This window comes from Maylandia zebra, linkage group LG23 (genome assembly GCF_041146795.1).
Source record: "Maylandia zebra isolate NMK-2024a linkage group LG23, Mzebra_GT3a, whole genome shotgun sequence".
In the NCBI taxonomy this organism is placed as follows: Eukaryota; Metazoa; Chordata; class Actinopteri; order Cichliformes; family Cichlidae; genus Maylandia; species Maylandia zebra.
Genome location: NC_135188.1, coordinates 49,400,521 through 49,424,732, shown reverse-complemented (window position 1 = coordinate 49,424,732; position 24,212 = coordinate 49,400,521). Strand labels below are relative to the sequence as shown.

Here is a 24,212-nt window from a genome sequence, read left to right as displayed (position 1 = left end):
TATTGTTTTTAGGTGATAGTCTGCAGGACCCAGGAATACCTGCATATCTACCAACTTGCAGTGTAGTTCCTGCACTCCACAGCCTCTTCTGTTCCATGCAAGTGGATTTTCTCCAGGGCAGGAGAAACTATTTCTAAGAAAAGAAACAGACTCAGCCAGCGCACAGTAACACTAATCCTCTTTTTAAATGTAAATAACAAAAGGGCTACCTGACATAGATCATGTTTTTACTTTGCAAGTTCTTGATTAGGGGTGGGTTTTGATTATCGCTTTTCTGATTACAATCCATGCTAAATTGAATAAAGTGATATTGATTCATTAAAATCCCGTGTTGATTTGTAAATTAACGTTATTATGCCTGAAACGCCAGCATCTCAGGTTAAACCTCACAACATGTCGTCAAACACCATACAGCTAAAACAGTAACTGGGAGCAGGTTTACGGATTCTGCATACAAACGTGAACACAGAGCGCGGACCCGACGCGTCAGAGTCCGATTTTGGTGCGTCGTCGGGTCCGCGCTGTGTTTGCCTCTTTTTTTTCCGCTGGCTTCTGCAGCTGCAGGTTTCATAACTCTCTGTTTACATCTCTAATTAAGTCTCACATGTGTCAGCTTTCTTTTAATAGATACGAAATTATGGATATATACTGTTAAATGATCAGACTTGTAATATTTCTGACTGAGGCAAAACGTTCCAGATTCCAATCAAATTGAATCGGATCCTGTATCAAATCAAAATGATTCTACAAATCAGTAACGATGCAGCCGTACTCAGCTTCCTAAGCATTTTCCCTTTCCAGTTCACAATCAATCCCACCCCTAGGTCAAAAATATGTATAGGACAATTGGCCTCATCTAATATTTTGTATGAACCTGTCCAGCTGTGATTAAATGACAAGTAGATGGGGGCAGGACTTCACAGCAGGGGCATACTCCATAATGTGCTGTGCATTCTCATATGTATATTATATATATTGCTCACTTACTGTATTTACCAACATCAAGGAGTTATGAGCAAAGAAAGGCCACACCATAGTGCATGTTTAAATAGGGAAAGTTTATTGATCAAAATGTATTACGCAAATACGCATTACATTTTTTTCAGCCCCCCAATCGAGAAAACAAAACCAATTACATGTTCAAAGCAACGGAACGGTGGCCCAATATCAGAGAGAACTCCACTCTTGAGTGAGCAGTGATAATTGAGCAGTCCGTTTTATTTTGCAGATTCAAGCTGCTCTTCAAAATTTTCACCACCAGATGTCACCGGAGAGGACTGTGTTGAAAAGCTTCGAGTAATGAACCGTTTTTCAATACAAGCTTCAGTGCTTCGGAAAGCTTCATTTGGCCATCACTAGCAGGCAGGTGAGGCACAGAGAGATTTCCAGAATGATTACTAGGTATCCTGAGTCCAGAGGTGGAGTGTGAGCCAAGGTGGATACAGCAACTGTAGCACAAGAGAGTCGTGTTAACAGGATGAATCACAGCAAGAACTTAACGTATACGGCCTGTTACCAACGTGTGTTGATGACGAACTGGCAGTGAATGAACATCAACGTGTGGTTTAAATCCCTCTGGCTTGATTGCCTGCAATAGGCTCCAGGTGTGCGGGAGCTGGAGTTGGCCCTGCCCAGGGGCGGATCCCAGGTCAGTTCAGGAGCCTTATGGAAATTCCAGCCACCCACCGCAGACCATGACACCTACTGGAAGTACAAATATTTGATTTACTGTTTTTTTTAATCAACTTTAAATCATGCTTTTTATTGTTTTTGTTTTTTAATGTCTCTGTAAAGCACTTTGAATCAGCTTGTTGTTGAATTGTGCTATATAAATAAACTTGCCTTGCCTTACTCAGACTCTAGTAGCGCACCATTGAGCATATGTGATATGTGTTTGGATTCTAGACACAATATTGTTTTTTGATATAATTCATTTGATCTGGGTGATCTTGGCTCAAGAGTTGGGCGTTTGTCATGTAATCGGAAGGTTGCCGGTTCGAGCCCCGGCTTGGACAGTCTCGGTCGTTGTGTCCTTGGGCAAGACGCTTCACCCGTTGCCTACTGGTGGTGGTCAGAGGGCCCGGTGGCGCCAGTGTCCGGCAGCCTCGCCTCTGTCAGTGCGCCCCAGGGTGGCTGTGGCTACACTGCAGCTTGCCATCACCAGTGTGTGAATGGGTGGATGATTGTGCAGAGTGTAAAGCGCTTTGGGGTCCTTAGGACCAAGTAAAGCGCTATACAGACCATTTACCATTTAATCTATAGAGTCAAACATACGGGAATAGAAATACATTTTCCGTGTCGGTTTGGATGAAAATGAACAGGCTGATAAGTTTGCAAAAGCTGCAACAAGAAAAAGTCATGTAGATGTATATTATATTCAATATACAGTAAAGGTGAGGTTAAAGGAACAGAGCAGGGAAAGGTATATTATTATAGTATACAGAGAGCAGTGGGACACTGTAGAAGAAGTCATAGAAGTAAAAGAAGATATCATTTCAAGAGTAAGATTTGGTCACATAGGTTTAAATAACACTAAAAAAGATGAACAAGAATGAGACAGGGAATTGTGAACGTTGTGGACCACAGGAAACATTTGAACATGTGATGTTGGAATATGGTAAACATAGACGGGAAAGACAAATGCTCAAATCTGAATTGAAGAAGAATAGAGTTCAATTAAGGGTAAAAGAAATATTTCAAAGGGACACAGGTGGTGTAGTTTATAGGGAAATATTTGATTTTTTTTTTGTTTGTTTTTAATATTTTTATTAGGATTTTCTTCATAGTAACAGACAAAGACAAAAGAAAACCAGAACTTAGCTCAGGCTGTTTTGAGGCACATACAAGGCAGTTGAGGTAAACCACAACCCCTCCAGGAATCAAAACAAATCACAGTAAGACCAACAGTCAGGCAAATTAATTCAGTTTGGGAAAGCCCTGCAACAAGGAGGATGCCAGTACAGGTCCAACGTAGATATGGGTCCCAGGCCTGTGGAAAGAGTCCAAGGTGGAGTTGAGCATACAAGTTATATATTCATTGGGAATACAGTCCGTACAATGTTATGCCAGGATTTCTTAGTTGGGATGGCTAGCCTGCCCCAGAGGAGCAGGATATTGTTTCTGGATGAAAAATAACAACTGGAACAGCCTCTTGTGTTTGCCTTAGAAAACCAGATTGTCCATTACTCCCAGTATAAGAACTAGAGGGTCCAGAGGAACAGCAGGAATGAAAATAACTGAAAGCACCGTTGCAACATCAGACCAAAACCTTAGAATTTTCCCACATGACCAAAAACAATGCATAAAGTCCCCCCCATTCACATCTAACATACAGGGGAGCGGTTTACATCTGTTTTACTTTTTAAAGAGGGTGTGATGTATGCACAATCAATACATCACACAATTTTGAACTGAAACGATTTATCTTGGTTACAGACAGATATCCTAGAGACACAGGCCCAAATCTCCTGCCAGTCTGGACCATTTCTAGAGCGGCCTAGGTCTCTTTCCCAAGCCTGTTTAGCAGCCAGGAAGTGAGGGGCTGAGCCGGAGTATCCTTTAAAAGGAACTAATGGAAATATTTGGGTTTTTAAAGAGCAATAAGTATTTATATGAGACCATAGGTGTAAAACTGTTCCGATCCACACTCCAGCCCAGAAGGTGGCGGTAATGCACCTGAAGTTTGACAAGATAGACGAAGAAGAAGAAGAGAATTGGGGGGGGGGGATACCTACCTTGGCACGACACCTGTCGGATAGTTTGCTTGTTACACTTGTTTGAAAAAAAAAAACCCTGTCGGATAGTTTTTTTGTGTAAGCTGATTGGTGAACAAGTCGAATAACCACTTCCTATTGGTTTACTATAGTGACATCATCGCGCACTTATTTGAATGACGGAAGGAGCATATTTTTTGCATGAGATGTCTAAAAATTAGCAAAGTGTACATCAACAGCTGGTAACTTAAACTAAATTAACCAGCCTTCTTTGTTCACTACGTTTGCTAAGCTAACGTTCAGGGCCAACGCTAACTTGTTAGCTACTAGTGCTGCTAACACAGTCTGTGCCTGTTTGCTCGATTACAATTATATTTTTAAGTGGACGTTTATTTATCGACTTTCTACAGGAAATACTTACAGTAAGGACTTAATTTAACCACTTTAGGGAGTCTAAGGTGAATGAATGTGAATGGCTGAGTAAAGAATACATTAAACGAAGGTTCCCGAGTTGTGTTGAGACGCCAAAAGAAGAGCTTTTCACTGAAGCCCTTTGGACACTTGTTGATTTCTTTCTGCAGACCGAACCGATGAAACAGGTAAGCTACGTGATTAAAACAGCATGATTAAGGTGGTCCGAGGCTGCTGGGTTGTTGGATCGCCTTTCATACACTGCTTAGCGACCGCTCTCCGATACACGAGCTGCATTGTTAATGAAAGCTGGGTTTACGTTGAGTGGGACGTTTTTACGCGTGGATATGGACTTCAGGACTACTTGTGCTTTACAGTCAAGAAATCAAACATATGTTTATCTGTGGAGCTACAAGCAGTTTCAGGTAGAGCTGTATTTGTGTTAACTGGAAAGTGTTGAACTCCGCTGTCAGTGACGGTTTGTAAATGGCCTGTATTTATTTTATTTTATTTTGTGTGTGTTGCAGCAGGAACAAGTGGAGTGGGATGACGTGAACAAACGTTTACAACATCATGGTTTTAAACCGGTGTTTTTTGCAGATCCCGCTGAGAATAAGAGTCCTGCAGGTAAGAATTGTCACTACGAGACTTTATCAAAGGTCACGTGTTACGGTGGCCGAAAGTGAACAATCGTATCAGGCTGAAGACTGTAACAACTATACATGGAAACAAAAATCTGAATTGAAGACGGCTAAGGACAGAGTGTTTAAAATTAAAGTGGCTCAACAATATAGTTACTGTGTTAAATGTCAATAGATTTAATTTACATGCAACTTTAAATGAAAAGAATGATTTAAATGGTCTTTTTGTTGTTTACTTGTTTATAAATTCTACTTTGAGTTTTAAGCAAAATGTTTGGCTTGTCAGTGTGATTTGATGAGTAATGTATACGGTTGTCTGTGTGTTTGCAGATTTGGTCCTTCTGGATAAGAAGTCGGCTGCTGAGCTGAGGACAACTCTGAGGGTGATGCTCACAGACTCGGAGAGAAGGCAGGCCCTGATCCAGGAGCTTGTCATGTCCAACAACCAGCTCAAGTAAGTTCAGCACTGTGTAAGAAACATCCTAAGTGGTGCTGGGATGTTATTTAGTGATGTTTTCAGTGAAACATGTTTGTAACTATCTGTTTAAACATGGAAACTGTAAATAGCCCCCCACCCCAAGGACATTATTGCAGTTACGAATGTCATCTTACTGGACTGAACCTCAGACTGTCCTGTAACGTGGCTAGGAGAGCTGGGGTCTGTTTCAGTGACACATGTGCAATGCTACTGCTGGATATTAATAATGTATATGCAGTGTTGTATAGACCACCTGTCCTGCTGTCATTTAACCTCTCCAACATCAGATGAGTATCAGGAACACACATTTCTTGATCCTCACAGACCAGTACAGGCATGAAATGTGAGACTGGGTGGCACACTGCTGAGATGGAGTCTGTATGGAGCATGTATGCTCACCAAGTGTCGGGCAGTTTCTGTTGGTGCTTGGCTTTTCTCCAACAGTTCAGCTCTATTCAATTCAGTTTATGTTTATAGGGCCAAATGATAACAGTTTCCTCAAGACGCTTTATATTCTCAAGCAAAGACTCCAAATTAGAGCAGAGAAACCCCAACAATCATGTGACCCCCTATGAGCAGCACTTTGGCGACAGTGGGAAGGAAAAACTCCCTTTTAACAGGAAGAAACCTCCGGCAGAACCAGGCTCAGGGAGGGGCGGGGCCATCTGCTGTGATTGGTTGGGGTGAGAGAAGGAAGACAGGATAAAGACATGCTGTGGAAGAGAGACAGAGGTTAATAACAGATATGATTCAATGCAGAGAGGTCTATAGAAGAAAGCAGTCCTACATATTTGTTTAATATGAAGGACATATCCTGGTCAAAAATGACTCCAAGGTTCCTCACAGTGTTATTAGACGACATGGTGATGCCATCCAGAGTAAGAGTCTGGCACATTCTTCTGGCTACATGTGCTCTTCTTTTCTCACCCTTTGAGATTTTAACTTGTTGATGCTGTTTTAATAATTTTACGTAGAAGTTTGAAGTCATGTTGCCATAAAGTATTCAGCGAGCCGTTCAGGGCCTTAGGACTACACAAACTGCAGTCAGCAGGTGCAGACATGCTTTGCTTTGTGTGTCGTCAGAATGGAGGTTCAGGAGCACATGAGCCGAGCAGCTCAGCAGTGTCAGAGGGTCACAGAGCTGGAGGAACTGTTGGACAAGGTGAAGACCAGAGTCCAGGATCTGGAGGACCGCTACCTTAGCAAGGCAGTCCAGCAGCACAGCCACACACAGCAACTGCAGAAGGAAAAACTGGAAGCACACGTGGGTCGTTCAGCTTTTTATTTCACTGTCTTTGAATTTCCCGTTAACAAAAGGGCATTTACAAAGAGTCAAAACAAACGGCACAAGCACTCGAAGCCACAGTTACTTCTTACAACTCGGCACCAAGTAAATTAAATTTCTTTTGGAAGTCTTAGTCATGCTGAACAGCTCTGTGCATGTAAAACACTGAAAAAACACTATAGTTCATATAAGCAGATGTCTCCAGGTGTCTGCTAAAGTTTACATGATGTGAACATATTATCTGTAATGAACAAAGTCACTAAAGTTAACACTGAACCTTGAGCTGTTTCCCAAACATTTAACAGGCTACCCTGAACTCTTTAAGATGAGTGTAGGTGTTTATTTTCATCGACTGCATGTTTTCTCATAGAGCACACATTTAAACATTAATGTTATGTTTCATGTTTCAGTGGTTTGCAGTTTCCGTGTACTGGTAAAAGAAAAACCTTCTGCGTACTTTCAGAGACGGTGTGAGATTCTAGAGCAAAAGCTGTCGAAACAGAAAGAGGAGGCAACCCAGCTTCAGAGGAAACTCCATTTCATCACCAAAAAAGAAGAGCAGCGATTGGCTTTGCAGCGTCAAGCCTCCCAGCAGAGGTCTCCTGCAGATCAACAGTAAGATATTTGAAAACCTCACACACAAGATCATTGAACAGTGTGTAAAGTCTGTTCTAGACTGTCTAGGGAGGGCAGTCAGCCATACTGTTGTGCAGATCTGTAGAGGAGGGCTCATATCAAATAATACTACAACAATACCAAGTCAAAGTGAGCGTATCCACATCAGTCAAACATGGCATGTTGTAGCAGGGCCCATGCTCAAAAGTCAGGCCTGTGCCCCAGACGTGCTCAGACATGCAGACGGGAACATGCTGTGAGTTTTTGGGGAAGTTTGACTGAGTCAGCGAGGCTTAATCTGACCTCAGATTGCCTCAAATTTGGCCTCATTCTACCCCTCTAAGTCAGAGCACCAGCAGAAGAACCTGGAGGAAACAGACCAATCTGACCCAAGGTCAGTGCACGTCACATTGTCAATGCGATGTCTCGAGAACAATGCGATGTAGGATTTTCAAATTGATACCATAGTTACATGTAATAAAAACAAATCGGAGACTAGTTTGAATCCTGGTGACCTCGACTTCAAGGTCAGGGGTCAGGTTTTCTGAAAATTCAGTGAATGCAATAACTTTAAAACAAGGCGATTCTGAACCTGTTAGGAGGCTGAGGGCTAGTACTGGCTGCTGCTAGCAGTTTCAGATCTCTCAAAAGATGTCTAGTTGGATTTGTATCTTGGTTCCGGCTGAGCCACTTAAGGACATATACAGACTGGTCCTGAAGCCAGTCCTTTGTTATCTCAGCTGTGGGCTTAGGGTTATTGTCGTTTTGGACGATAAACCTTTGCCCAGGTCTGAGCTTCAGAGCCATCTGGAGGCCACTGTGCTCATTAGGACCATCGGTGCTGCAGGGATTGTTCTGTAGTCTTTCCCAGATCTGTGCCTCGATACAGTCCTGTCTCTGCGGTCTGCAGACTGCTCTTTGGACTTCAGGACTTGTGCCCTGACATTCACTGTCAACTATAGGATCTTATATAGACAAGTGTGCTACTTCACAACATGTATCCAGTCAACTGAATTTACTACAGGTGGACTCCAAGTTGTAGAAACTAAAAGATAAGCAGTCTAAGGAGCTTGGAAAGAAAAGCTTCTGGACTTCTTTAAGTTTCTTGAAGGCAAGGCAAATTTATTTGTATAGCACAATTCAACAACAAGGTGATTCAAAGTGCTTTACAGAGACATTAGAAACAAAAACAAATAAAAAGCATGATTTAAAATTGATTAAAACAAGCAAACAAACAAACTAACTAAACACACATTTCACACCTGTTCGCGCGATCTGAACCCTTATCGTAAGGGGAGCTACCAGTCCTTCTGTGGACGAGCTACTTTCTATTTTAAATTCCCTGAATTTAAAATACTCTCTAGACCCAGTCTAGACCCAGCTGGGGAGCTACCCAGAGCTCTAAACCCACTTAACAAACAAACAAACAAACAAAACAGTATATAAAATCAAAACAGATAAAATCAGAACAGTAGATAAATGTAAGTTTTGAAATTTAAGCTTAAAAGTGTGGATTTGGTGCTTTATTCAAATGCAGCTGAGAACAGGTGAGTCTTCAACCTGGATTTAAATAGTGAATTAAAGAGTGTTTCAGCTGATCTGAGGCTTTCTGGGAGTTTGTTCCAGATATAAGGAGCATAAAAGCTGAATGCAGCTTCTCCGTGTCTGGTTCTGACTCTGGGAACTGATAAAAGACCGGATCCAGATGACCTGAGGGATCTGGATGGTTCATACTGGGTCAGGAGGTCATTGATGTATTTTGGTCCTAAACCATTCAGAGCTTTATAGGCCAGCATCAGAACTTTAAAGTCTATCCTCTGACGGACAGGCAGCCAGTGTAAAGACCTCAGAGCTGGACTGATGTGGTCCACTTTTTTGGTCTTAGTGAGGACTCGAGCAGCAGAGTTCTGAATGAGCTGTAGTTGTCTGACTGATTTTTTAGGTAGACCTGTAAAGATGCTGTTACAGTAATCAAGCCTACTAAAGATGAATGCATGGACTAGTTTTTCCAGGTCCTGTTGAGACATCAGATCTTTTATCCTTGAAATATTCTTGAGGTGATAGTAAGCTGACTTTGTTATTGTCTTAATGTGTTTTTCTAAGTTTAGGTCTGCATCCATCACTACACCCAAATTTCTCGCCTGGTTTGTGGTTTTTAGGTGTATAGATTGAAGTTCTCTGGTGACCTGTAATCGTTTTTCTTTGGCGCCAAAGACTATTACTTCAGTTTTGTTTTTGTTTAGCTGGAGAAAATTGTGGCACAACCAGTCATTGATTTCCTCAATGCATTTACCAAGAGCCTGTACAGGGCCTTGGTCTCCTGGTGACATTGTGATATATATTTGTGTGTCATCTGCATAGCTGTGGTAGTTTATTTTGTTGTTGTTTATAATCTGTGCCAGTGGGAGCATGTAAATGTTAAACAGAGGGGGTCCCAAGATGGAACCTTGGGGAACTCCACATGTGATACTAGTCTGCTCAGATGTGAAGTTACCTATTGATACAAAGTATTTCCTGTTTTCTAAGTATGTTTTGAACCAGTTTAGTACAGTTCCTGAAAGACCTGCCCAGTTCTCCAGTCGTTTGAGTAATATGTTGTGGTCAACTGTATCAAATGCTGCACTGAGATCCAGTAAAACTAGGACTGACATTTTTCCACTGTCTGTGTTCAGACATATGTGTTTCACCTCTCATCTGAGAAGCTTCTTCAGTTCTAAGAGCAACTGGTGTAATAATCAGAATCAGAATCAGAATACTTTATTGATCCCTGGGGGAAATTATTTTTTGTTACAGTGCTCCATTTTAAACCAACATTAAGACAAGACAGACAATACGCTAACTAAGAATAGTACAATATATACATATATATACATACATACATACATAAGTCACTCATAGATAAATAGTTGGAAAAGAAACGTGTAGTTGTAGCAGCAAACAGTGTGTTAAGTGGATGCGTTGTACAGGGAGCCACAGGCAGGAATGATTTCCTGTGTCGTTCAGTGGTGCTTTTCGGTAATCTCAGTCTCTCACTGAACGAGCTCCTGTGACTGACCAACATGTCATGGAGTGGGTGGGAGGTGTTATCCAACATTGTCTTTATCTTGGACAGCATCCGCCTCTCCGACACCACCTTGAGGGGGTCCAGCTCCATCCCCACAACATTGCTGGCCTTACGGATCAGTTTATTAAGACTGTTGGCATCTGCGACCCTCAGCCTGCTCCCCCAGCATGCAACAGCATAGAGGATCGCACTGGCCACAACAGACTCATAGAAAATCCTCAGCATTTTCTGGCAGATGTTGAAGGACCTCAGTCGCCTCAAAAAATAGAGACGACTCTGGCCCTTCCTGTAAAGTGCTGTGGTGTTTTTAGCCCAGTCCAGTTTATTGTCAATGTGTACTCCAAGGTATTTATAGTCCTCCACAATGTCAACACTGACCCCCTGGATTGAAACAGGGGTCAAGTGTTTCCTGGTCTTCCTGAAGTCCACGATCAGTTCCTTGGTCTTTGCCACGTTGAGCTGCAGATGATTCTGCTCACACCACGTGACAAAGGAGTCGACCACAGCCCGGTACTCTGTCTCATCATCCCTGCTGATGCATCCAACCACCGCAGAGTCATCAGAAAACTTCTGAAGATGGCAGGTCTCTGTGCAGTGGCTGAAGTCTGTGGTGTAGAGGGTGAAGAGGAAGGGGGAGAGGACAGTCCCCTGTGGTGCCCCTGTGTTGCTGATCACCTTGTCAGACACACACTGTGGGAGACGTACATATTGTGGTCTTCCTGTCAGGTAATCAACAATCCAGGACACCAGAGAAGCATCCACCTGCATTGCTGCTAACTTATCACCCAGGAGGGTCGGCCTGATGGTGTTGAAAGCACTGGAAAAGTCAAAAAACATGACCCTCACAGTGCTCGCCGGCTGGTCCAGATGGGTGTAGACACGATTGAGCAGGTAGATGATGGCGTCCTCAGTTCCGAGACGAGGCTGATAAGCGAACTGAAGGGGATCCAGATGTGGTCTTACTATGGGTCGCAGCTGGTCCAGGATGAGCCTTTCCAGGGTCTTCATGATGTGGGAGGTCAATGCCACGGGCCTGTAATCCTGGGGGCCACTGGGACGTGGCGTCTTTGGTACAGGGACGAGGCATGATGTCTTCCACATCACCGGGACCCTCTGCAGACTCAGACTCAGCATAAACAGTTTATGAAAGACTCCACACAGCTGGGGGGCACAGGCCTTGAGGACAAGGGGACTCACTCCGTCTGGTCCAGCAGACTTGCCTGAGTGAAGTCTCCTCATTTGCATCTCAACCTGGTATTGAGTGAAGGTGATGGGTGGGGGAGGGGTGTCAGGAATCTCACAGGAGGCAACATGTGAGGAGAGAGGCTGGCACAGTGGTGTGGCTCTGGATTCCAGGCTGACTGCAGGTGAGGTTGTGGGGGTGGGAGCAGACACTGTGGTGTCGAATCTATTGAAAAACAGATTCAACTCGTCGGCTCTATTCTCACCTCCCTCAGCTCCCCTGCTGTTGGTTGGCCTGAATCCAGTGATGGTCTTCATGCCCCTCCACACCTCTCTCATGCTGTTCTGCTGGAGTTTCCACTCCAGCTTCCTCCTGTAATTGTCCTTAGCCTCTCTGATCTTGTCCTTTAGTAACACCTGGACCTTCCTCACCTCCTCTTTGTTGCCCCCTCTGAAAGCCCTCTTCTTGTTGTTGAGGAGGGCTTTGATGTCCTTAGTCACCCACGGCTTGTTATTTGGGTAACAATGAACAGTCTGAGCTGGAACAATGGAGTCGGTGCAGAAAGTTATGTAGTCTGTGATACACTCAGTAAGCCCATTGATGTCCTCGGCGTGAGGCTCACAGAGTGTTTCCCAGTCGGTCACCTCGAAACAGCCCTGTAGTTCCGCTATTGCCTCCTCTGACCACCTCAATAAAAGCTGGGACTCTCCACTTCCTCCTCTTAGAACTGAAGAAACTTCTCAGATGAAACACCTTCAAAGTAGGGCTGGGCGATATGGCCTAAAATTCATATTGCGATATAATTTGAAGCATGTGCGGTAACGATATATATCACGATATACTCTTTTCTTCTGTATAACGTATTTTTCACACTATAAGGACTTAAAATCCTTTAATTTTTGTCAAAAATCGAGAGTGTGCCTCATGTATGATTTCTGGTTGTGCTTACTGACCTCGAATCGATTTTGGCAGAAATCTGTTAAAAAATGTTTTAGTACAACTTTGGTAAGCAGCACTGCTTGATGGATGTCAGAGCATTACGCTGCCGTAGTGAGGAGCTTCGCGAAGTAATCTGGGTCCAAAACTCCGTCAGTTCAGGTCCCAAAGTCAAACGAACACTGAGAGTTAAAAACTCTCTAAATTCTTTCATCTTTAATTAAATCATCAGCGTTGCTGCTTTACCAGGTGTAACAAGTTTAACATCCATGAAAACAGAATTTATTAAATTTAACAGAGTTAGAAGTTAACAGGAAGTTAGCTCGCTAGTTTCCACCTAAACATTTCATACCATGTTCTGACAGAGATTTTTTTAACTAATTCAAATGTACAGCTCTGCTATCACTTCCAACATAAATGAAGACAGAAAACTAAACAGCAGTGATGTTTGCAGGGTTACTGGAGTTGGACTAGCTGGTATATAATGTTGTGCTACGTGACTGCTAGCGACACAGCTATGTTAGCATAACATTAGCACAGTGAAGCTGGAGGATGAAGCCAACTTTTTTTTCCACACGATAAAAGTTAACGTGAGGGATTCTGGTGGTCAGGGACAAATGCAATCGCATAGCAGGATGCTGTACACGGGCCAAACTTCAGTCAGGAGAACAACTGAGATTATTCATCCACAATACGAGGTTAGTTATTAATATACTGCAACAACATGGGAACAGAGCAGCTGCAGAGAATTCAACATTAATGAATCAATGTTACGGAAGTGGAGGAAGCGCAGTTTTTGGCTTCCCCCATATTTCAAAAGTGCTTCATCTCTTTGCTGTGACTGTCGGCATAATTTGCAGATGATAATGGTTTTAGCCGCTGCAACGCTTTCGGCCAAAGCCAGCGCAGCTTGATGACATCATCAACACACGCTATCGCAATAGAGCGATATAGTCTAAATCTCTATCGTTGGCCAAATTTATATCGTTTCTATCGTATATCGCCCACCCCTACTTCAAAGAAATCCAGACCCTTTTCTTTCCGAGCTCCTTAGACTACAATGACCTGGATGACTGACAACCTTCACAGACTAAAAGATGAACACTTTTGTTAAAGTTACATTTATTTATTTTATGAATTTGCATTTTATGAATCCAGTTTCAAACAAGGCTGACAAAATGTGGAGCCAGTGAAGGGCAGTGAATACTGTAAAACCCTTGTAGGTTGTACTGTGAGGGGAATCGGGTGTAAACATCTGCCAAGTCAGTTATGTGGTAAAGAGCAGCTTGTTCTTAAGCAGCCTTGGGCCCTCTATGGCCCACTGTGAGTCCTGGTATCAGGAGGAAGTGTTGTTATTTATTTATATAACAGCGAATCACAACAACAGTCGCCTCAAGGTGCTTACTGTTGTAAAGCAAACACCCCACAATAATACAGAGAAGGGACGGAAAACCCATCAGCAACCGCTTTGCTGATTATTTTGATAGTTGACGAATTTGCCTAATATTTCTTCAATTAGTCGATTAATCAGCGATTATCTCAATAATAACCGTAGGGCCCAGGCCCACTGTAGGGCCCCGTGCCCACTGTAGGGCCCCGTGCCCACTGTAGGGCCCAGGCCCACAACTTAATTGTTGTGACACGTGTTAGAAACGCAGAGAGGTGTGCTCGATTTGCCACACGGAGCAGCGCGAGAGTAAAGAGATGATGAGATTTGTCAGTTGCAGGTCTTTTGCCCACAACCGAGATGACAGACCTTGCCGACCGTACATACAATACACAAACATCACATTGGGGAGACAGGTCAGGCTAGGTAGCGAGGAAAAAAAACATTGAAATGTGTAACACAGAAGGATAATACAGGAATGCACAGATATCAACACACCACAGCACAATAAACACAGACAGCAACATGGGAAAGAGTTCCAGTGTGTACATCTGATCTGGGACCGCTGCAATCTTTCGACTGCGCCTCCAACTGACCCGATGTCCACATCAGAGGGGAGGTAAGCATTGGAGGTGGCGTTGGATCCGGGGTAGGGAGGGTGATGCATCAGTGAGTGCTTATCAGTATCAGTATATGTGTGCGTGTCCATAGTAGGGCTGCCACAAACGATTATTTTGATAGTCGACTAGTCACCGATTATTTTTGCGATTAGTCGACTAATCAGATCATCATCCATTGAACGTAAAACGTACAGCTTATTGCACCAGCAGCATCTGCTCTTATATAACTATCATTAGCTTACAGCTTTAAGTGTTTAAGGTGCTAACTAAGAATAAAGCCAAGATGATAGTTTAATGAATTTTAATGAAATTTGCAGATTGTTTTGGTGAAGTTTAATAAACTCCTTGCTATCTAAAATATAACAGGACACCGGAGTAAATTCTCGAGCATCTCACACTTCTGATAATCAGCTGTCTGCTTGATGTTTATTCAGCTGTGTAAAAACTATAACTTTAATCTCAGCCAAACCGATTTACTCAGGAACAAATAAAACACTGAAAAAAGCCAAACAATAACATTTTAAGTTATCTAAGTGACTCATATATCATGTTTAACCTGAGTAGCGAAAGACGGCGGTGGGTTTGAAAACGATTTGCCGGGAGTCCGGTGTTCTCACGGCTCTAGTTAGCCTAGCCCCCGGCTAGCTATCGAGCTAGTGGGTAACAGACGTCTCCGAAAACGTCGGAGCGCTTTTGAAAATATGTTAAACGTTTATTTTGTGACCCAGAAAGAATAATAAGAGTAATATTAAAACTAACTAGCTGCCACCATTGTTGGAAACTGAGCAGGGCCGCGCTATGAATTCTGGGACACAGCTTCTTCTTCTTCGGGGTTTAACGGCAGCTGGCATCCTTGTACGTGCAGTGCTGCCATCTTCTGTTTCAGTCCGTTATTACACTCTTAAATCCTGCTACTTATTCCTGCGTCTTTTGGGATCTTACAAAGCTTCAAACGACGCGTCGACTATTAAATCAGTCGTCGACGATTTTGATAGTCGACTAATCGTGCCAGCCCTAGTCCAGAGTTCAGCTGAGACAGTGTCCTTCGCCCTGCCAGGCTTAGTAAACAGTCTTCCAGCCAACCCAGGTGGCCTTGCAGGGAAAGGGAAGGAACAGACTCAACACAGTCGTTATCAGGGAGTTGTTGTTCAGTTCCAGCCTTGAGCCCACAGCTGGCACCAAGGGGTAGCTGCATTATGATGGTAATTTTTCTTTTGCAACAACTCATGAGAATTTCAAGCTGTTCTCTAACACTCCGACACCGACACTGGTCTCTCAATCTCCTGTTGGAGAACCGTGAGCTTCCCCATGATGGTATCAAACTTGCGCTCCGTGGTGTTGTCATTTTTTGCTCGGAGAGCCGATTCTGAAAACTCACAACTGCAGTCAGCTGTTCTACGATGTAACCCAATATACGCTCAGAGGTGTTATTCTGAGTATTCACGGCAGCTGTAAAGCACGAGGGAGGGGCTAATAATCGGCTCAGTCATTTTTAATGATCGTTGAAAGCCCAGATCGTAATCAAGATTAAAATTCGATTAATTGAGCAGCCCTATCGTCAGTCACACTCCATTAGAAATGGTCATGCACTGCATTGTGACTCATGATAGACACAAAATCCAATTTAAGTAGAAACTGAACTCCCACTGACAAACAAAAAGCCTCCAAATAGTGTTTAAATATGAGTCTCGTGAGTTTTTTGCTGTCCAGACTTTAACCGTGTGAAGAGGACCAAAGTGAATTTGACCCCTGTTCCTGAAATTAAACAGAATTTCTGTATCCAGGAGTTCATCTCATTTCTCATTCGCAGAGCCAACTTCCTGTGGAGCTCGCCAAAACAAGACGGCACAGCTGAGATTAGCGAGCTCATCAGTGACCCAGCCAAGGAAGCCCGGCTGTGTGTCTACTATCATCATGTAAGTGTGACTTGATGTGGTCTCGGGCACGTACTGCTTTGAGCCTTTTTTCCTGACATAACAGAAATATTTCTTCTTTTCTTTCCTGAAATTTCAGCTGTTGAATGAGATCAGTGCAGTTGTAACTGATCATAAAGGTCCTGTGAGAGTGCACAGACCGGACTTCCAGGATGTCCTGTCTACACTGAAAGTGTGGGCAGAGCAGCTCGATCTGCTGAAGGTAAACACCAACAACCTGCCAAACTATCTCGAGCCCTCGGTTAGGTATGTGACGTTTGCTTTGAAGATGAACTTCCTGTGCATGCGTGCTTGTACGTAGGGTCTTCAGTGCAGTTTAAAAGAACTGTCTGTCAGACTAATGCCCTTACAACCATGCGATGGTGGTTATAACACTGACGAAGCAGCAGAGGTTGGAGACATGTTGCTGCTTGTAGACGCCATGCTGGAAAATGCCTCGGCTGATGATAAGGTACAAGTTTGTTACTCTTGTTTGTAGTACTTTATCAGGCTGTTGTGTAAATGACACTGCAGGGCGCGGTGGCTCACATGTCTGAGCGTATACTTCAGAGAAGCCTGCTTATTGCAGCGTTTTCTTTCCTTGTTAGGTCCTCAGAAGCCCCACTCGACACACTCTGGAGTCCATGGTGTCTCATTTTCAGAAGCTGTTTGACGTCACCTCTCTGAGAGGAGTGTACCCCCGTATGAATGAGGTCTACACTAAACTGGGAGAGATGACCAATGCCATGAGGAACCTTCGAGATATCCTTGATCTAGGTGACTTACACACAGTGCCTAGTTATGGATGTTATTTATGCAGTATGACAGTCTGGGCTTCTATCAGCATCTCCTGGACACATTTTCCTTCGTTTGGATTGAAACCCTGAAGTTAAAAGTAACTAAGAGTCATTAAAATAAGCAAACTCACTCCTGGAGGCAGAGTAGACCTGTACGAGGAGGTACTAGTGCTAATGCCATCCATCCATCCATTCGCTTCCGCTTCTCCTTTTCAGGGATAGCTGTCATAGGGCGAGAGGCGGGGTACACCCTGCCTCTCGCCAGTCTGTCGCAGGGCCAACACACAGGGACAGACAACCATTCACACCTAGTTTGTGAATAATTTGGATTATCCAATTAACCTGTCCCCACAAGCTGCATGTCTTTGGACGGTGGGAGGAAGCCGGAGTACCCGGAGGGAACCCACACAAACACAGGGAGAACATGCAAACTCCACACAGAAAGACCCCGGCCTGATGGTGGAATTGATTGAACTCAGGACCTTCTTGCTGTGCGGCAACAGTGCTAACCACCGTGCCACCGTGCTAATGTCCTCATGATAATCCATTGTTTGACTGTATAAACATGTGGATGTGAACTGCTCGTTCTTCACATCCAAGATATTCCAAAGTACTGCACAGTAGTGCTTAATTAAAACTGTTGGCAGACACACTGTCCAGAGTAAACTAAAAACAATGAGTGTTTGGAACATAAGAGCAGTGACTGTAGAGGCCTGGACCTGCCGAACACTGCTACTCCCTGCAGGTAGCATCACCTACACTTATCTGCTAATGCACGCCTTGGCCACTAGATGGGGCCGACTGACAAAAATGAATATTTGTATAACTGTATCGTCGTCTTTGTTTTTGTGTGGTTAGATTAGTGTCATGTCTCCACTGGCTGTGACTCTTTGTTTTCGATTACTAACAAGCATCTTCCTCCTGACCTTGACCACAGCAGTAGCTTTCATGCTGCTTCCATAATCAGGAGAGTCTTCCATATTACACTGAGTGGATTACTGTCATTCAGCATCATTCAGCATGAGACTAACAGGGCTGTCTGTGGTTTTGTCAGACGGTGGCGTTTCTCCTGCTGAAGTTGTGAAACATGTGTCCAGACTGGTGTCCTCCATTGAAAGCATGGCGAGGTTCCCTGAGCTGCTGGGAGACATTGATATTGACAGGTTTGCTTTTCTCACACATGAGTTGGACTACCAGATGGCAGCTGCTCAGGCCTGCTTCAATCTTTGCTCCTGTTTTTCAGCATCATCATGAAGGTGAAACAGCACGAGGAGTTCTTCCCTGCGTTCCATGCCCTGGTTACAGGAATCTTACAGACTCTAGGTAAATTCAACCAACTCTATTTATTTTATTTACAAATGACTTCTTGGTAGAAATAAATCCAGGACTCTCATCCAATATTACTGAGGAAACATGAAGATGAACAGATCGTGGTGTTTCCAGGAGCTCGCAGTCAGAATCATTGTGGTGTTGGGTGCCTTCCGAGCACTGACTCGTTGTGAACTGCTCGTTGTCATGTGATTTTAAGACGATCCTGGGCTGGGATTGGCCGAGCTGACTTTAAGCCTGAGATTTCTACTGCTGCTCTTCTCTCTGTGTGTTACAGGAGTGAGCCACCTAGACGACATCCTGCCAGCTCTGAAGGCTTTGACAGAAACAGCACAGTGACCTGATCAGCTTTTTGTTTTTAGTCAAACCTCTATTTTATAAGCTGCCTGAAAGCATGGCTGATGCTGTTTTCACCTCTGTGTGGATGATGCCAGCAGATTTTTACACTTTTGATACTTACCATTGTAAACCTGGCAGGAGTAGATGAGTTAAAGGCACGATGTGATGGTGGTGGTGCCGTAGGAGGTGTGGTCTCTGAAAATCACGTCAGTACTGTCAGCACTTGTGTTTGACATGTGTACATAGCTGTAACAAAAGCAGGCCCCAAACATGGGAGGAATAAAGCATTTGTCAGTTACTAGCAGTTTGATGTCTGTGGCGTCTTCATTTGGTTTGGTGAGCGCAGCGTCCACACACGTCTCATAGATTTATACTCCCAAGCACTAAGAAGCAAAAGTGTTCCAGCTGTAAACGGACGAACGCCTCACATGGAGCTGGTTAGCATACCGTGTTACTGAGGGAAGCACAAAATGTTGCGCTTTAACACTTATTGTGTTTTTCACAGATAACGTCTCGATCAGTAGGTTTAACTGGACACTGTTTGCTGGTTTACCATCAGAATGGTTTTATTTGGTGGCAGCAGCAACGTGTAGCTGAATCATGGTTAATCACGGACAATAACCATATCCAACTTCTTAATAGCACTGAGCTGGGCTGCATTGGTGCATCATATCTTTATTCTCTTTCTTAAATAGATAACTATCATATCTGACATCATATCTCACAGTACAATAATATTGAATGGGTTGCATTGTTGTACTTTGTCATGTTTCTCAGGTCTTTGTCTGAATTTCTTATGAACATTACTTGTCATGTTCTCATGTTGTTGCTAAGGATTGTCTTATTGCACTGGAGTCACACTGGGTTAAATATTTACACTTGGGTTTTAAGGGGTATTTATTATTTTCTTCATTATTTTATTTACGGGTTGTACGGAAGCCCCAAACGCAATTTCATTGTTCTCTGACAATGAAAATAAATACTTAAATAAATAAAATAAATCCTAATCAGAATATAATCAAACTCATGAATGAGAAATGTAGTCTGAGTGATGGAAAGGATTTGTAGGCCTGACCTTTTGACCCTGACTCCCAGGAGCATTGTTATCACTGCTGTGAGAGCGCAGCAGGTAGTGTGTTATATGTGAGAAGCCCCGATTTTACCATGTACGACTGAAAAGGGGATTTTAGATTATGTTGTGATTGAAGAGTCGTGAAGAGAAAAGGTAACCCTGTGAAACTAAGAGGAGATGTTGTGTCATATTCATGTGCGACTGATTCAAGAAGAAATCATGTTGAAGTAAACTAATGATGAACTCTGAGTCGTTCTACAATAAAATTAATTCCAGTAAGGAAGACTCGAACTTTTGGAGTAATCAATGATAGAGGGACAGTTTTATTAGCCGTACACCTGAACAGTTTCCCAGGAAACAAACTGGATTTCTGCAGTTTTGAATGTCGAACAGTCTGTCTTTATTCGTTTGAATGTTTGTGGATATAATGGAGACTCTAAGAACAAGATATTACTGGAGATGTTATTGGAGATCTAAAAGCAAAATACCCAGATGACTTTACATTAGCTGGTGTTAGTTGTGGCCCTGATGAATCAAGGTGTGGTAGTCTCCTATTTATACCATGAACACAATCCAAAGATTCTTTTAATACGCATCTCAGGACAACTGTTGCTGTGATTTGGTGCTACATAAATAACATTGAATTTAATTGAATAATAATAATGTAATTGGTGTATGGACACATTTTAACCCCATAATAAGCTGGTTTTCATGGATCAGACCCAAATGAAATTGTTGATCAAGAATTAGTTTTTGGTTTGTTACCCAAGATATTTGTTAAATGTGTCGCAAGCCAACATCTCTGCAGCTGCCATTCATCTGAATCAGAGCACTTTAACTAAAAGTAAGACAAAGTATGGAGAGAAAAGCGGGAGCAACTGAAACAGGCTGCATGCCGGTTGACGCATGCGCACTCCTTAATATAAAAATTATTGATCATTGTGGCGTCACTATTACTTTCAAACCTGGAACAGAACTAACTCTCTGACACAAATGGTGGAAATTTAACGCATAAAGTTTAAATGATGGTGGAAAAAAATCCTGTTCAGGTAATGAAAAAGTCAACTTGTTTATTTATATTTACAAAGTGAGAGAATCCCAGAAGACAAACAGATTTTCAATTCAACTTTATTTATACAGCACCAAATCACAACAGCAGTCGTCTCAGGCGCTTTGTAAGGCAGACCCTACAACAATACATACATGACTGAAGGTGATTTAAAAACAGTTCCTACTTCATCGAATTACAAAAAAGGAGAATGAACAAATGTGACGGTAAAATTATGAGCAGCCGTAAAGAAATGTAAATGTTATCAGAATATTTTCATAGCTACTCTCAGGTATTGTTTTTAGAAAAGGTTAAACTGGTTATTTGTCTAACCTGACTTTTTAAAAATTAACTTGACTCAGAGCTGAAAACGGCTCTGAGAAAATCACCAGGACAAGAACGCTTCAGCATTTTGCGCAGATATCAGAGGTAAAAACAATAAAACAATGTATACAGTGAAGCGAGAGATAATTAGTTTAAAAGTATCCAACGGAACTATTAACATGATACACCAAATTACTATTTCACTTAAAATAATAACATCTCCCTCGAAAAAGCTTTATAGTAAAGTCGTAAGAAACAGGAGGTTAGACTGTAATACATGCTGTGAGTGCGGCACAGACACCCATCAGTTCTGGTTTAGTCCCAGTATCCTGTCCAGTAAACACTGGGTGGGGTCCAGTTGGACTCCTGCGGGTATTACTGCCTTGAAAAAAGCCTCTGCAAGAGATTTTCTTCTCAAACTGAGCGATAATATTTTCCTAATGTGGCTTTAACACTCCGTCGTGGGTTTTTACGCACACAGGTACACGTGTAAATAAAAAGTCTGCGAGTATTTTAGTTTCATAAGCGCTGCCTGTTTCAAAGAAAAATGGTGCTTTGGCGCAATCGGTACTTAACAAGTAGAAGTCCAGTGAATCACAGCTGTGAGTAGTTTTAGTGGATGCGTTACAGCCAGCCCGCGGAACAAGAAGTGAGGAGAAACACCTGGTTCAGGTTACGGAAATAACAGCCAAGTCAGAGTTCCGCATAATTTCAACACTGAAAGAATTTGACAGGACAAAGTGTCCTCGGTGTGTTTGTACAGAGGACAGCAGCTGGAAGGCGATGGGAAACTGGGAAAGCTTCAGACGAGACGACAGGGAGTCCAGAAAGGAGCCGGTTGGAAAAGAGCCCAACGTACCAGAAATTACAGTGGCTGAAGCGTCGCCGCTCGCTCCAGAGAGATCTTTCTTTAGCGTACCCGGGCCTGCACACACCGGTAGGACGGGGCAGGTACTTACTGCTGCTGAGCAGCAGGCTGAGTCACAGGAAAGCCTGAGCGCAGCAGAGGGGCTTAGTGTGACCATGTGCAGAAAGTCTGCAGAGTCCCAGCACAGGTCTCCCTTTGGCCCGCCGGAGTCACAGGAGGAGGAGCGCGTAGATACGCACAGTTTGTCTGGAAGTGACGATAACAGCACCCCGAGAGGGAGTCGCAAGCATTTCATAGAGGTCATGATGAACAGCTCCCCAGGGATTCGGCGCTCTTTTTACCTGTCCCCCAGGGCTGAAGCTGACTCCACCTCTATGGTTTCCTCCACCCTGGATGAAGACAGGACAGCTGTAGCCTTGGAGCCTATGGAGCACGAGTGGATGATGTGCGCTTCAGACGGGCAGTGGAGCAGCTTGCATCGCCTCCTCACCGCAGAACCCAGCCTCATCCTGAAGAAGGATTTTGTGACTGGCTTCACCTGCCTGCACTGGGCCGCCAAGCACGGCAAGCCTGAGCTCATAGCCATGATTATTAATTTTGCCAAGCTGCACAACATTTCTGTTAGTATTGATATTCGATCCAGCACCGGCTACACACCTCTGCACATCGCCGCCATGCACGGTCACGTGGAGGTGGTCAAGCTTCTGGTCAGAACCTACAATGCAGATGTGGAGATCAGAGACTATAGTGGGAGGAAGGCCTGCCAGTACCTCACCGACAACGTGAGCGTGGAGATACGGAGCATCGCTGGAGGCTGTGAGTGCTCTGCAGGTGAGAACTCTCATCTCAGGGACGGAAGACGCTGGAGGATCTCTAACATGAAGCCCCTCAGCCAGCTGAACTCCAACGATTGTGCTTCTGGGGACAGTGAGGGCCAACCCAGGGAAATGCCCCTCTGGAGGAAGTCCTCACTGAGCAGGATGAAGCCCAAACTGCAGAAGCTTCGTGACAGGACATCCCAGATCGTGCACAGCACTTCATTCAAAGATAAAGAGCAACAGGGAGGGTCAAAGAGAGCCTCTAGATCCAGAGCCAGGAGCCACTTCTTTGGGTCAGATCAGTACTGACCCAGGATGTGGTGGAGCACTACCTATATCTCCCAGCTTATTTTCATCCATCGTTATTGCAAACGACCTTTCAGTGCAGTGTCTGCTTGACTTGACTGCACATCGTGTTGATTCAATGGGAACGTGAAAAACATGCTTTACTAGCTTTGGATTATCAGACGGGAACTTCTCTGTGTGGTGAATATATGAAGCAGCTTTCATGGTTACTGTGGCCCGCTGAAGGTTGTGGGGTCAGTGGAGGTGGACATGAGCGAGTGTACTTTTAACGGCTTTTCTCTCCTTTTAGTTTTCTTTATGAAATAAACTAAGGGAACAGTAATGATCAGCTCCATGATGTACAACAAACGCACACTGTGTGTTCACAACAGTAACTGCTATTAGCCTTTAAATCAGATCACAGACGGTGAGACTCCCTCTGCAGGCCAAGCTGGGTATTTTTATCCATCCACAGCTGACACTAAAGCCCGTGGACCTTAAGTCAGTAATCCGCCTGCAGTGATCCAGGTTACTGTGTCACGAGGCTGTGAGGGAGTGTAAGGTGACAGAGAAGCTCTGGCAAAGTGTGAGCACTTTGTGTGACCGCTGAGCACCGAGTGCACGTCACGTGATCCGTTTGGTTTACTGTATGTGAGGACAGCAGTGCTGAGGTGGAGGCACAGCAAAGCGGAACAGAGGCTGACGAGCCACGCATGTACTAAACGCCCTGCTTCACCTTCTACTCACACCCGGCATCTCATTTCTGGGAAAACCTTCTCCCTGATGTTGTGTGGATGTATAGAAGTTTTGTTTCTCATCAGTGTGTAAAGAAGCACTTCTTCTCTTAGCTGCACGTTTAATCGTTAACAGCTTGCACTTCAGCATTTATTTTTGCACGTTTACCTGGTTTAATGACACCATTTGAATGTTTGTTTTACTTATTAAATAAAACATCTGATTTAACTCTTGTTTCAGCTCAGCTTGGGTTTCCTGGTCTGAGGAAATATTCGTCTTTGTAATGTTACCAAATCCGTTAAAGCAAACTGCTGCTTCAGTAGAGATGCAGATTTTTACAAAAGCCCAGTG

General features: G+C 43.6%; 2 protein-coding genes across 3 annotated transcripts; both read left to right on the top strand.

Moving 5' to 3' along the window:
- The first annotated feature begins 3,724 nt into the window (after positions 1-3,724).
- On the top strand, positions 3,725-19,015 carry cep70 (centrosomal protein 70). 2 transcript variants are annotated; one of them, XM_012922701.3, is made up of 12 exons: positions 3,725-4,312; positions 4,652-4,751; positions 5,096-5,219; positions 6,327-6,507; positions 6,992-7,143; positions 16,144-16,249; positions 16,347-16,469; positions 16,569-16,718; positions 16,855-17,023; positions 18,098-18,206; positions 18,287-18,366; positions 18,650-19,015. In XM_012922701.3, the coding sequence occupies exons 1-12, from the start codon at positions 4,304-4,306 to the stop codon at positions 18,709-18,711; spliced, it is 1,365 nt and encodes a 454-aa protein (XP_012778155.1). In that variant the 5' UTR covers positions 3,725-4,303; the 3' UTR covers positions 18,712-19,015. The 2 variants fall into 2 exon arrangements, with proteins under 2 accessions (XP_012778155.1, XP_076736370.1); XM_076880255.1 differs by lacking the exon at positions 3,725-4,312 and adding an exon at positions 4,401-4,549.
- A 2,769-nt stretch (positions 19,016-21,784) lies between these two features.
- Positions 21,785-24,133, top strand: LOC101479758 (ankyrin repeat domain-containing protein SOWAHC). The gene has a single exon (XM_004564125.5). It carries the CDS (start codon positions 21,939-21,941, stop codon positions 23,148-23,150), a length of 1,212 nt encoding a protein of 403 aa, XP_004564182.1. The 5' UTR covers positions 21,785-21,938; the 3' UTR covers positions 23,151-24,133.
- The last annotated feature ends 79 nt before the right edge of the window (positions 24,134-24,212 follow it).